Source organism: Paramisgurnus dabryanus, chromosome 21 (genome assembly GCF_030506205.2).
Source record: "Paramisgurnus dabryanus chromosome 21, PD_genome_1.1, whole genome shotgun sequence".
In the NCBI taxonomy this organism is placed as follows: domain Eukaryota; kingdom Metazoa; phylum Chordata; class Actinopteri; order Cypriniformes; family Cobitidae; genus Paramisgurnus; species Paramisgurnus dabryanus.
Genome location: NC_133357.1, coordinates 12,597,051 through 12,611,267, shown reverse-complemented (window position 1 = coordinate 12,611,267; position 14,217 = coordinate 12,597,051). Strand labels below are relative to the sequence as shown.

The following is a 14,217-nucleotide window of genomic DNA, read 5'->3' as shown; positions in this document are numbered from 1 at the left end:
CAGAGATTGTATATTAGACTTTTATTATGTTACACGCAGACTTCCGGTGGCTGCTGCGCGGTATATTAATGACGTAAAAGTATTTCCGGTCCTCTCATGCCTCTCTAAAACAAGATGGTGAGTTTACCAATCGTTCAAACAGAGGCACATTCTTTACTGTGTGATTAAAACAGCCAATTTAACCGTTTTCTCAACGATTCTGTATTTTGATTATGTGTACAACCAAACCTTTATTTCATTTTGATCGTTTAATTAATTAAAGCGATATTGTGTTTTAAAATATTACGCGTGTGTAATAAGAACCAGCCTTGTATTTTTGTTGTGTTAGTTTGCTAGATTTAGGGTTTAACTCTCGTTTACTGCAGTAAATGTGCGCAATATTGGTTACGGCATATTCCCTATGTTGTCTGTATGGCTGTGAAAACATTATGGGTGTGAACCAATTCATAGCTTTTGACATACATGTTAAACAGCATTCTGCATGAATCAATAGACAGACAGATGGCTAAGCAGATGATTTTAGAGTTATATTTGAATTCTCTCAATATAATTATAAATGTTTTTTATTTGTATGTGTCACATGTATTTACTATCTGTTTTCATCTCAGACTAAGAAAAGAAGGAATAACGGTCGTGCCAAAAAGGGACGTGGGCATGTTCAGCCCATCCGCTGCACAAACTGTGCCCGTTGTGTGCCCAAAGACAAAGCCATCAAGAAATTTGTCATCAGAAATATTGTGGAGGCTGCAGCTGTTAGGGACATCTCTGAGGCCAGTGTGTTTGACTGTGAGTCTCCTAGAATTGTTTCATAAGGATGTTAAACTTGAGGGGAACCAAATGAATGTCATGTTCCATGTTAATAAAATATGTCCTATTTGTAACATGCAAATGTTTTTTTCTTTCTGCAGCCTATGTTTTGCCCAAGCTGTACGTGAAGCTGCATTATTGTGTCAGCTGTGCCATCCACAGCAAAGTAGTGAGGAACCGTTCGCGTGAGGCCAGAAAGGACCGTACTCCTCCTCCACGCTTCAGACCCACTGTAAGTCTGCCAAAAACACATTTCAAATAAGGGCATATATACTGTGCATGGATAATATGGTTTCATATTGTTAAATATTTGCTTTGTTTTTACAGGGTGCTGCTCCAAGAGCTCCTCCAAAACCAATGTGATCTGGAGATGTTTGCAAACATTTTATGTAAAATAAGAAATAAAACAGACTAAAACAAAGAGGTTTTAGTTATTGTTGTGTTTGCAGTCACAGTCGATGGTCATGTTTAAGAGGATTATTTAGAGAACAATAAAGCAGATTAAAGTTATATGTACAAGACCTTACATTAGACATCCAATGCACTTATCTCTGTACAAATTTTCAAAGAGGACATATCCCAAGACTTTTATGTAAGATAAATCTTTGGTCTCCCCAGAGTACGTATGTGAAGTTTTAGCTCATAATACCATATAGATAATATAGTATAAAATGTTAAAATTGCCACTTTGTAGGTTTTGAAATTGAAACTCAATTGTGCTGTCAATTATTTTTTCTCTCTCTCTCTCTCTGTGCTAAATGGCAGTGCCATGGTTGAATAGTTGCAGATTAAGGGGTGGTATTATTATAATAAGATCCCTTTCTGACATCACAAGGAAAGGCAAATTTCAATGACCTATTTTTCACATGCTTGCAGAGAATGTTTTACCAAAACTAAGTTACTGGGTTGTTCTTTTTCACATTTTCTAGGTTGATTGAAGCACTAGACCCAATTATAGGACTTAAACATGGAAAAAGTCAGATTTTCATGATATGTCCCCTTTAAATATCTTAAAAACATGTCAGGCCTACATGTCATGTAAATCTGTGGAAGTCCTCTTAAGTGCACGAAAGACAAATTGGATGAGTACATGTCAAGGTCCAAGAGTTTTTACCCGGTTAAAGGATGTTTCCTGAATATATTCGGATATTGACAGAATTTTTTTTGCCTTTTACCTTTATTCATAAAGGCCAGTGAAGAGTGACTGGGGACTCTTTAGAAGTGGATACTTAGAGGGTTTTGCAGTGAAAGACAAGTCAAATTGGTTAAATGTCAGTGAAGTGACATTTGTAAAAAAAAAAAAAAAGCATTTTAGTACCTTCAGAACCTTTTTATTGCCCTTAAAGTGAAATTTCTGAACCTAAAAATAGGACCCTGATAAAAAATGCTAAGCTACAAGAAAATATCAGATGCACAAGGTTTTGGACCTGAGCTCTTTAAATATAAATGTTGCAGCCAACATGACCATGATCAGAAATCTGTAAATGAATCCAGTGGATTTTTGCATTTTTTATACAAACACTACACAACAATAATAATACTAACTGACATTATAAAACTAATGGTCTAAACTGAGAAAACATACCCTGCAAAGTTAAGGTTGGGGTAGTTGATGTGTAAAGTCAAGCAGTAAACTAATACGGCATACTCTTATCAGAAAAACAATTTTCTTTAATTTTAATATAAATACACAATATTTTTATTACCTGATATTGAGAATCTACTTTGAATATTTGTATTTTGAAAAATTAATTTGTCAAACTTTAAGTTTATGTGAGTTAAAGATACTAATAGGATGGCTATTACAAAATATAAAATAATTGTCCTAAGGTGAATATACTTGCTTTTACAGGAAGGATCCAAGTCTGAGACCACATTAAAGAGTAAATCAATCCTAAACCAACTTTTTTAGTTAAAAATCTGGGACTCAAAATCTAAAACTCTATGGGGCCCCAGAAAAAAGACAGTGCTTATCCTAGTCCCAGACTAAAATACTTGTTTGAGCTGCCTTAATTTAAAAACATCTTGTACTGATATATCTTAACATATATTGTCTCAACAACATTATTGTCTCAAAACGCACACCAGCATGTTTTTTTGTAAGGTATGTTTGTAAAAACTACTGAAATGTCCTAATATAACTAAGACTGCACCTAAAAGTATGTTTTTATAAAACAAAGATATGATGAAACTTTTTTTAGTATAAATTTGTGTTGTTGATGCATCCTTTGTACATAAGGTCAGATTGACTTGATTTTATTTCACTTAAATCATAGCATAAATCATGTTTTCCAATAAATTGTAGGGTCTTTGCCATTAAAAATATGTTGCAAATTATTTGTCAACTCACCAATATTTCCTCTTCCCACAAACATAAAAGATGATTTTTAATAAAGACTAGACACAAATTAGGAAAACTAGAGAGCGAGTGTTTAGATTTTTAAGCGGACAGAAGTTACAACAAATATTACTTTATTGGACATGAAAAATTACTTCAACTTAAAGTTGGGTTACACTCCATAAAAACAAGATCAAATAAACAATACCTCTTGAAACCAACACACCTTTTATAGAACATGAGGCAGTTTTTCATATTTTAACAAATTTGAGGTAAAGAGTTTTTCTTTGTCATATACATTTTTTCTCACAAAATATTTAAAAACATTGAACCCAGGGATAAAGCCCAAGTATGACAGAGTTTGATTCCTGCCTCCCCCAAAACGCCAGGTCTCTCTTTCTCAGTTGCTGCTTATAAGGTTGCTTCACAGTTCATTTAAAAATATTAAGTTCATCACACCTTGGGAATAAGAAATATGAAATGGTGCAGAAAAGAGCTGGGTTTGGTTTAGAGGAAGTAGGGAAAATTGCAGCTAGTATTTCACAAGCAGAACAGTTGCAGAACCCCAGCAAACAATTACACATGCAACCTTTTCCATTCATACACACACACACACACATGGTATAATTATATCATTTCTTTTTGACCATTAAGTGCATTAAGAGTCATATATGGTTTTTGCCATAACTTCAAGTAAATAAATGTATGTCTGCAGAAAAAACTAAAGTCTATGAAGGGTGCAAATTCATTGACTAACCTTCGTAAATACTGAATTTGGTCTGACGTCTGTTATAGACTTTTAATTAATTCATATTTGTTTCCAAAGGCTTTCGCCGGAGTGAATCCAAGCGTACATATTAAGAAACCTATAAATATTTTTTAAAGTACCCTAAAGATGTAGTACCAGGTCAGTGGATTACAAGTTAGCAAGTTTTGGAAACAGCCAACCACATCCGAGGTCAAGCGATACGCACATGCTATAACATTCAAAGTACCCTTAACCACCAAAAATTGAGAAATGTACAAGCAATCAAACAAAATAAATCTTTGAGATTCTTCAAAATTGGTGCTTTAGTTGTATATCATTAATTCTCTCAGTTTGTGCAAGTGAGGTCCACCAATAAAACAGGCCACAATATCTTGGCAGGACGGTACGTAACTCAACAATATATCAGTCCTTTCCTTCAAATCAAGCAGCAGTTTGTACTGAGCGGGGATTGAGCGTACCTTATGCGCAACTCATATGGGACATAACCGCACAGGACAAGCGTACAGAATACAAGTCCAATATCAAGGGCAGAAGTCGCACAAACATCCAAGCACCGATTTTACAACACAAGGAGAATTGTCAGTTTTTAATCCTTAAATGACGGTGACTCCTTTTATTAGGAAAATAGCCTTTATAGAAGTTTTAAAAACACAACGCTATTTATCTGGTCTTTATAACCGTGTATCAAATTGTTTCTTGTTTTCTCTAAATAGCATTTTATCAGAAATCAGTGCAATAGAGCAATTTCAGAAAACGAAAGAATGTGTCAAAGCTCAGTTACCAGTCATTACCGTCTACGCCCCTAAAGCCTTGTAAAAATTCCCCACCCAAAACAGCCCCAGCAATACACTCACATTTAAGCAGAATTAGAAAAAGTGCAATCCTCCATTGAGGTAACAACCCCCTTACTCGACAAAGTCACGGAATGCAACATGGGTCTGTGTTTGGTCTGCACCAGATTCATAAGGCGCCCTTTCAACCTCAGCTTTCTACTCGACATCTTACAAAATGTAACCATAAAATTTGGCCCACTGCATAAAATATGAAGCCGGGCCTTCCGTCTATAAGTCAACAACAGAAGATGGATGGGGGGACTTTATATTACAAAACAGATTAAAAAACCCCAATAGATTTAATAGGCAAAACTCCTTGTCATCCCTTGAGTGAGGTCTGTTTGGACAGAAGTTTGAAACAACAATCAAGATATGAGGCACAAGGAAACCGACTGGTTTGACTTTTGTAGGACGTAGGTTGTAGACTCAAAAACTAAGGCAAAATATTTCAAGTTCATTTCCTTAAATAAAAATAAAATACACTTAATAAAACTATCCAAGCCTTAGCCTAATCCTCCATTCCATTCTTTATTTTGAAGTTACCCAAATTCAGGCAGTATGCAATGGGATGCATTGTACCTACTGAATTTTCCAGCATTAAAAACCATGTGCAATTCAACAACCAGCTCATACAGGGATCATATAAAGCAACTATTAAGGCAATATGTGTCTGTGCTCCTTATATGGCTCACGTACCAACACTCCCTTACTTCCAGCCTTTGAGTTTTGCAATTCAAGCAGCTTGTTTTTTTGATTCTCTCTCTGTCAGCAATGCCCTCCCTGAGTCGCCTATTCCAGCAGTCCCACAGAGGTATCCTAATGGAGCACAAAGTTTGTGTGAATACTCCTAGGCATAGATTTCTCTTGTTTAACAGGCTCAGAAACTTTGGAAAACTGGTCTACCCGGCTTTGGACTTCTAAGCGTGTCACCCATGGTCTTTGTCTCTTTGAGAGGCAGACTCTATGTAAACGCCACTGATCAGGTGAGTATAAACTTAATCTCACACTTGCAAAACAAGCATTGAATTTTTTTCTCAACGGATAAAAGGAACCCCACAAAAGGAAGGCACTTCTAAAGCAAAACAGCTGCGTCTTGCAATGAATGACTTGGTGTGGGAGTGCAACTGGAGGATATGACTTGCCCCCCGTTCTAATCCTCTTGACATCCTCTAACACGGGATGCAATTGCATTGAGTGAAGAGATTAACTTTTGACAGTAAAATCTGGTGATGTCCACTAGCTAAAAGAGCAAGTGCTAATGTGCCGTGCCTCCAATCAGGTGCAGACCAAACTAGAAGCCATGACGCCATCTCAAAGCAGCATACATCTGTACATCACTTCCTAATCTCAACCTGCACCACCGGCAAGCCAACCTCAGCCCACCTGGTGCTCCCCTCGCACAATGTGCGAAGAGAACTCGTAGCGGTCCTGGCTGCGGTGCCCGCAGATGTTGCACTCAAAGGGCTGGCGGAAGCCGTGGCAGCCCATGTGGATGGTGAACATGACATGGTCCAGGAAGAAAATGCGACAGTGCTCGCAGCGGAAGGAACGCACCAGCCGCCCCTCCCCATCCACCACCTGCATCGTTTCCCGTGCCGGCGGCGAGCGCGGACTTGACCTGGGCGGCAGCCCTGGCAAACCCCCGGGCACTCCTTTATCCCTGTCGCCCTCCAAGTCCATTTCTTTGGCGTGACTAGGACTGTGCCGCTCTCGCCCGCGGTGGTTCAAGCTTCCGGGCGGCACTGAGGTGATGACGCACTGTTCCTCCGCCATGCTTTCAGTGTCTGTTGAATCTTGGTAACCGTTGCTCGGCGAGGCTGCGTGGCTGCGGCTGGTGGGCATGTCCTCGTGGCCCTCCCCGGCCTCTCTACCGGGTAGGCCTACGGAGATGCTTCCTGCACAGTTCATCCGCGGGCCTAGAGGCGTTATATGAGAGTAGACAGAGCTGATGACTGGGGTGAACTCTGATAGGCAGGCAGAGTTGGGTGGCATCCGCAGGGAGCGGGAAGGATCCAAATCATTTCCTCCTCTTGGCCCCCGGAGGAAACGTCCTCTTATGCCTACCAAAGCAGCCGAGTCACCCTCAGTGTGCAAGGCCAACATGTCCCCTTCTTTATCCGGATTGGGGTCGAGTTCATAAGGTGCTTCGGATAAATTCAGTCGCATGTGCTTTTCACCTAGTAGGTCAGAGATCATAAATTTAATTGACTATAAGTAAGCTACCACTTGACTAAACTTGAAAAATAATTATTAGAAATGATTATGTACTAGTGTGACTTACATTATTATTAACACTAGTTATTCTTAATGTTACATTATCATGTCACTGTTATTAAAGAGACGCAAGCTTTGTGAACCTTACAAAATGTAATTTTAACATTTCATAAACTGCACTTTTGAGCCAGAAAAAAATATCCTGTGGTAAACGGTGAGTCTATCAAATTGATTCAGTGACATACACAAGGGTTTCCCGCAGCATTTTGCAGTTTGGGCGGCCCGCCTAAGCTGGGAAACCCTACCGTCTTAAAGGTGCAGTGTGTAAATTTTAGCGACATCTAGTGGTAAGGTTGCAAAGTGCAACCAACAGCTCAGTCCACTGCCCAACCCTCGCTTTTAAAATGCATAAAGAAGCTACGATAGCCACCACCGGACAAACATTTCATCGTCGGAGACAACTTAGTAAAAAGGTTGGTCCGTTAAGGGCTTCTGTAGAAACATGGTGGTACAAAATGGCGACTTCCATGTAAGGGGACCCTCGGTGTTAAAACATAGATAAAAACAACTCATTCTAAGGTAATAAACACATAACGGTTCATTGTGAAAGGTCTTTATACACCCCTGAAAATAAAGTTTTGTATATTATTTTGCATTTCTTTCAAGAGATCCTTCTAAAAATTACACACTGCACCTTTAACTAGGTTGTCCAAAAAAATTAAAAACAAATTCGCTGCACAAAAGACTGTCAATTGCATCTCGGAGAATAGAGCAGATGCGCTTCACACCGCGAGCGTGCACGCGTGCCAAACGGCCGACATTAGATAAAGACGTGGTCCGTCATGTCTGGAAAATAGCCAGTTGATAAAACACGTGTCATTGAGAACTGTAAGTGGACTTATGTTTTGGGTTTATTCAAGCCTGTTATTGTATTAGTCTATAGTTCTTGCAAATTTAAAGCAAGTTAGCTGGTGATTTTGTTGTTTGAGCAACCTGCTAGCTAGGTTTCACGTGCCTGTTGATTAGATATAATTGTTGGATGTGGCGTGGCGGCATTTTACCATAATGCATTCATTGAGAAAACGCGCATTTGCACGATTCATCTTTACAGCCCTAGTGGGAAATAATCAGTTTTTAAAATTTTTGCGCTATCTATCATCGTTCGCCAGACGTTCTACAACATTTGCTTTAGTTTGTGTTTATTAACCCTTTAGTTTCACTTCATCACACAGCTCTTCCTGTTAGAGGTAAAAACATTTAATTCATTAATAATCTAGTATGTGTTCCTTTTCTGTCAAAGTTTCTTCAAAATTAAGTTTTATTTGAGTGTTTTAAATAAAAATATTTCAATTTTCATCATTACGCGTACAATTTTCATCATTGCAGCGCCCCCCAGCCCCGCTCACACGCCCAACCCTACCATCTTAACTAAAAAAAATTCTGCGGGAAACCCTGTACACAATCAGCATATAAAGTTATTCCAAGGAGTTGTCCTACCTAGGAACTTCTGGGGTGTGGATCTCTTCCTCTTAGTGATGCTGTTGGCCAGCCGATCAATAAAAGTCATCTTCTCTGAGGACGATTGGATCAGAGGTTCAGACATTATCTCCACATTATGGGATTCTTCACCTTAAAAGCAAAATGAGAGGGTACAGTGAGAACCAAAACATTATACCAGCATCCTTAAACTGAAAAGTGTGCAAATGTACTTTTACCATGTGCAGGCTGGGCGTTGTGAGCAGGCTGGTGGTCCATACTCTGTAGGTAGCTGTGGCATCGTTCTCGGTGTTCTTCCAAGGTGCTCTGTTGCTTGTAGCTGCGACCGCAGTAACTGCACTTGTAGGGCTTCCCTACTGTAGGAGAGGACACTGAAATACCAAGGAGGAAGATTATTAATCTCAGCCAAATGCATTTCACACCCTTGTGTTCCACCGAGTGTCATGTATACGTGAACATTGCTATGACAATATTGATGCTTTACCTAACACAAAGTGTTAGACAGTAAAACGATGCATCTGAAGAGCTTTGCGAACATTATTTCCAATATAATTATATAAGAATGCCGTAATTACATCTGCTACAGGATTCATTTGACCACAGAATTTCCCTTGTCACAATTTCCCCACATAACGAAAATAAATACTTCTCATCTATGACGTGTACAGAGCACACAAAAACAGCACAAGCCCATTTTGCTTGCGTGACATGCGTCATTTCAGAGAAATCGATTATTCTCAAGTAATTTCTGAACATCTGCGTCGTCTTTCAAAAGACCTCAACCAGCCAGATTTGGTTACTACAGGTGAACGTTCTTCAACATCATTTAAAAACACATGCAGGATATCCTGTTTTCATAATTTTCTAAATGTCATACCAGACTCATCATTTTGTTGTCTGATCGTCTATGCAATGTCCTTGACTTCATTGCATAACGGATCACTGGGGTCTTATTTACTTTTGTTTGTCCGGTTAAACAACCACTGGAAGTGCAACTATCTTGAATGGAAGTTTACTCAATCCCCACGCCGCAAAATAATCAACACTGCATTAAAGGAGAAAAAGGTTAAAATGACCTTGCCTACGTTAATCTGTGCTCGGTCTGTGGTACATCAAAAGGCTTTTTTCCATCCCACACACTTTTCCATCCATTTATTTTCCAGCCACAAAGTTCTATCTCTCCTTCTTTCTCGTTATTTCTCGCAAATGGCTGCTCTCGACCAATGAAGGCTCACCAGAGTGGGTGCGGAGGTGTCCTGTAAGGGCATCGCGGCGACGGCAGGCGTAGTTACAAAAGGGACATTTGAAGGGCTTCTCGCCGGAGTGAAGCTTGATGTGGCGGAGCAGGTTGCCTTTCTGTGTGAAGGAGGCGCCGCACTGGTTACACTGGAATGGTCGCTCACCTGCCGAGACCAAGACTACCAGTTTTCGCACCGGCCCAAAACAAAATAGCAGCACGTATTAGGGCTGCACGATTATGACACAAATCGTACTTGTTGAGTATATTCCTTCATAATGTAACTGCAATTATTCATTTAAATAAAAAAAATACATTAAATTTCTTGTGTAAAGCTTTACATATTTCCTAGAAGTAAATAAAATGCTGTACATGATACTTTCCATGCTTATTTGTGCAGCCCTAGCACGTATTTTTTATGATTTTTCAATCAGAAAACACCTACCTGTATGGCTCCGTTTGTGCACCATTAGAACATTAGGTCCAATGCAGATCATCCCACAAATATCGCATTTAAGTTTCCCGTTAGGCAGCCGAACAGGACCGGGTGATGCAGGACCAGGGCTGGCCATCTCCCCGCAACCGCTTCCAGCCTGTCCTAGAGTACCTCCAACTATCTCCACTGCCCCGTCGTCTGCCAAGTCCACCTTTTCATCTTTCCACCCTTCATCTTTTTCCCCAAGTCTCCTTTTTGCCAGCGAAGCAATACCTGCCTCCTCGTCGCTGTAGAGCTCCACCTTGATGGAGTTACCTGGACAGAGAGAGATGTTTGTAAAGTTATTCTCTCTGCAGAAGATTTATACAAAAAGAATTGTGGGGGAATCCCAACTATAAAGTCAGTAAGCATCTGTTATGAGAATCGAACCAATGACATGATTATATCCCTTCCTTTCTGATTCTTTTATTTTTTTACTGTAAAACACTTTGGATAAACTAGAGTTGTGTTAAATCTGTGCTATATAAATAATCTTTGACTTGACTTGGCATTACTACATTCCATGCTTTATCAATAGAGCCAATGGAAATAGAAGCCACGTGCCATTTGGTATTATAGGAATATAGTGGGTAAGACTGAAATTATAATAAACTATACATGGTAAATATAGAAATGTTTAAGACAAGTAGGATATAAAGGCTTATTGAGAGTACAGAAATACTGACCACTGAGTGAGCGGCTGGGAGAGGACTGTTGGCTGTTTGGTGTGCTCACTGTGGGTCCTCTTATCCCTGCGAAAAACTCCCGCTCTGTTGAAGAATCTCCACTACCTGAAAACATAAATGCACAGTTGGGTCAAAAATGCTTTATTTTTTGAATTTGTCTCATTCAATGCAATATTTATTGTAAGTTAAGTAATAGGTCCAGCAACTGAATGACAACTTTAACTAAAAAAGTAACATGAATTTTAGCAACAAAAACAACAACATGTTTGCTCTAGTGACTATATGGTATGAAATTATATGATATATGTGACCCTGGACCACAAAACCAATCTTAAGGTGTACGGGTATATTTGTAGTAATAGTCAACAATACATTGTATAGGTCAAAGGTATAGATTTTTCTTATATGCCAAAAATTATTAGTATATTAAGTGAAGATCATGTTTAATAAAATTATTTTGTAAATTTTTTACAGTAAATAAATATGTTTATTTATCATAAGTAATATGTAAGGACTTCATTTGGACAACTTTAAAGGCAATTTTCTCAATATTAAGATTTTTCTGCACCCTCAGATTCAAGATTTTCAAATAGTTGTATCTCGACCAAATATTGTCCCAATCACACATCAATGAAAAGCTTATTTATTCAGCTTTTTAATGGTGTATAAATCTCAATTTTAAAATATTGACCTATATGATGATTTTGTGGTACAGGGTCACATATATGATATGATATAAAATGATATATGGCATGGACATCCATATGATGATCCATGTTATCCAAGCATGTTTTAAAAAAGCATCTTTTGTGATTCAATAAAAGCAAGAAAATCTGAATGTTTGTATAAATGTATTATAATAAATGTTAACAGCTTGTTCACATTGGAATTAGTAACATAGAAAATACTAAAAGCATTGTTTGAATTTCTAACAAAAAGTTTGAAACAAAAGTATCACCGTTAATTGAAGCAGGGACATTTACGATTTTGGATTAGTTCTAGATTTTAGTTTTTTATTGTCATATGTTCCTAGGTACAAGAAAATGTATTTAAAAATTATTTATTTTGTTTTTACCTCACAAGAACATAGGTTAGAAAGGCGACCAACATTAAAATAAAAAAACCAAAGAAAGTAAAGAAATGCAATAAAAAGTAGGATTTAAAAAATAAAGTAAGTTTGCAATATAAGTAAGTAGTACTTTTCCAGAAGTAAAAATAATTAGTTGTATGAAAACATTTTTCTTATGTTGTAAATTGTACTAGTAATTACTGAACAAATAGTTCATACTACTTAGTATTTCTACTTTTTATTGTACAACTTACTTTTATTGCACACTGTCTTTCGTTTTTTTATTCTTACCTTTATTGAATTTTCTTTTGAAAAAATCCCAATTTTTAAAAAATCCCCAAATTTTTCATCCGGTCTTAGACCTTTGCACCCTCTGTACTATCCCACTGTATTTATCAACATCTATCTATTAAAAAAACTGAAGTAAGTAAAACCATCTTACCTGACATATACGAACGGCCATTGCAATCGTCAGCATTCATTATCACACCAGCTGCCTGCACCAAAGAATAAAAAAGATTATAATATTTCTTTGATTACAAAAAAACCCTTACTGATATAGCAATTTACAATTTTAACATTGTAGACAGTAGGAAACCAAACACTTGTAAAAGACTTGAGTATAATTCAAGATAAAAACAAAATGGGATATGCGTAACACCTAGTAACACCTCGAAAAACCATAAACCGTATGAATGGGGCTTCTGGTTTCAAATGAAAAAAATACTCGCTGGTTCACTTGCAGTTTGTAATTTCTCCCTTTCCTGTGTGGTTGTTCTGTTTGAGTTGCTGAATAATTGATAAGCACACTGGTCAAGGCCTCAGTTCTAACTCAACATCTTAAATGACTGTCCATTCTATATAATGCTTGGCTCAAAAAAAAAGTAGTGTGTAAGATTGTGCCCTCCCTTTATTCTGTGACACCTTTCAGACCACATAAAACAATGTGCGAAATACAAAAGCCACTGTGACTTACTGTTGTCACTTATTAAAAGGAAAAAGAAAACAGAAAAACTTAATGTCCTGAAATTATCGTGTTTATCCACAAATTATAAAAGATAAAATTTACATTTATATTCAATTATTGAAGACACTTCTTAACATACACATGACTAACTTCTAACCCTTCACCTTTAACTTTAACATTGGAAACAATAAAAAGTTCATGTTTTATTACTATTCCCACTTAAAAATATATATTGTAGTTTTGTGTCCTACACTTGTTGGCTCCTTAGGCAAATGTTAAATGCTCCATTATCTTTAAGTTTTTTTTAAAAAAATTAATAAATGTAAATTCATATTGCAGAGGACATGATAACAAAATGTGTTTGTATGTATGGACAGTCAGAAAACACTGAATCAACAGTGTGTAGTAAGATATCAGAAACGGCTTTTTATATTATATTACTTTAATTCACAATAGATTAAAAACTCACTGACAATTACCGTTTTTCGCGGCATAATATAACTTCTAACGTAATAACAGACAGGCCCTCAAGGCGTTAAAAAAAAAAAGAGTAAACAAACAAAGATACTTGTGGCCCGTCGATGGCTTGACAGAGGCAACAGGCAGATCCCATGAATTCACACAGCTGTCAATATGAGTCTAATAAGAGCAATAATAAACGCAATTTGTCTGTAACCAAAACATCAAATACAAGAGCAACGTTATCGTGCACAAGCCCTTCAATGTTTAGCAACTTTTAACGCACCATCACAAAAACAGTTGGAGTATTACGGAGTGACTGACAGCACGCAGAACCACGTCAATCCTGCTCTGTCTGTAGCAACGCTAGCTAGCCACCGCTGCTAATCAGCTAACGAGACGTGACAGCTCACAAAAAACGAAAGAGAGTGCTAAACTACATAACAAACGACAGAACTAATGTTGCTCTCAACGATAACCGATCGACCGCATCCGACTGTGAAAAACGCTCGACATATAGACGCGACAAACTACAGCGGAATTATGTTTCCTGAGAACCCACTGGCGTTGCTATGGCACCCAGCACTCGACAGATGCCGTCTATCCGTGTAAACCCTGCCAATCCCAGCACAGTTATCTGACCTAATGTCACTTTTTTTCAGTAACGAGCGTTGATTTTGTACGTTGGGTATTTTTTATTACCTGACGATCGATTATTGTTGCAGTATTTATACAGCAGAACCGCCGTTTGTTTTCTCTGTCGAAGGCAGCATCTCCGGGATCTTTTACCTGAAACCCCAAACAACTTCCGGGCCCAAGATGGTTTCATCGGACGCACGTGATACACGTCTGGATCCGAACCTTAC

At 38.0% G+C, this 14,217-nt stretch overlaps 2 protein-coding genes across 5 annotated transcripts; one reads left to right on the top strand and one right to left on the bottom strand.

The window, feature by feature from the left end:
- The first annotated feature begins 34 nt into the window (after positions 1-34).
- rps26 (ribosomal protein S26) lies at positions 35-1,228 on the top strand. Its single transcript, XM_065285637.1, has 4 exons — positions 35-117; positions 609-786; positions 909-1,039; positions 1,135-1,228. The coding sequence occupies exons 1-4, from the start codon at positions 115-117 to the stop codon at positions 1,168-1,170; spliced, it is 348 nt and encodes a 115-aa protein (XP_065141709.1). The 5' UTR covers positions 35-114; the 3' UTR covers positions 1,171-1,228.
- Positions 1,229-2,502: 1,274 nt separating this feature from the next.
- ikzf4 (IKAROS family zinc finger 4) lies at positions 2,503-14,154 on the bottom strand. 4 transcript variants are annotated; one of them, XM_073813008.1, is made up of 8 exons: positions 13,638-13,925; positions 12,368-12,422; positions 10,857-10,961; positions 10,141-10,446; positions 9,694-9,876; positions 8,677-8,829; positions 8,459-8,590; positions 2,503-6,924 (listed from the first exon to the last, which is right to left on the bottom strand). In XM_073813008.1, the coding sequence occupies exons 1-8, from the start codon at positions 13,638-13,640 to the stop codon at positions 6,122-6,124; spliced, it is 1,740 nt and encodes a 579-aa protein (XP_073669109.1). In that variant the 5' UTR covers positions 13,641-13,925; the 3' UTR covers positions 2,503-6,121. The 4 variants fall into 4 exon arrangements, with proteins under 4 accessions (XP_073669109.1, XP_065141706.1, XP_065141705.1 ...); XM_065285634.2 differs by lacking the exon at positions 13,638-13,925 and adding an exon at positions 12,665-12,753 and having other exon boundaries at positions 12,368-12,418; XM_065285633.2 differs by lacking the exon at positions 13,638-13,925 and adding an exon at positions 14,054-14,154 and having other exon boundaries at positions 2,505-6,924.
- Positions 14,155-14,217: the final 63 nt, after the last annotated feature.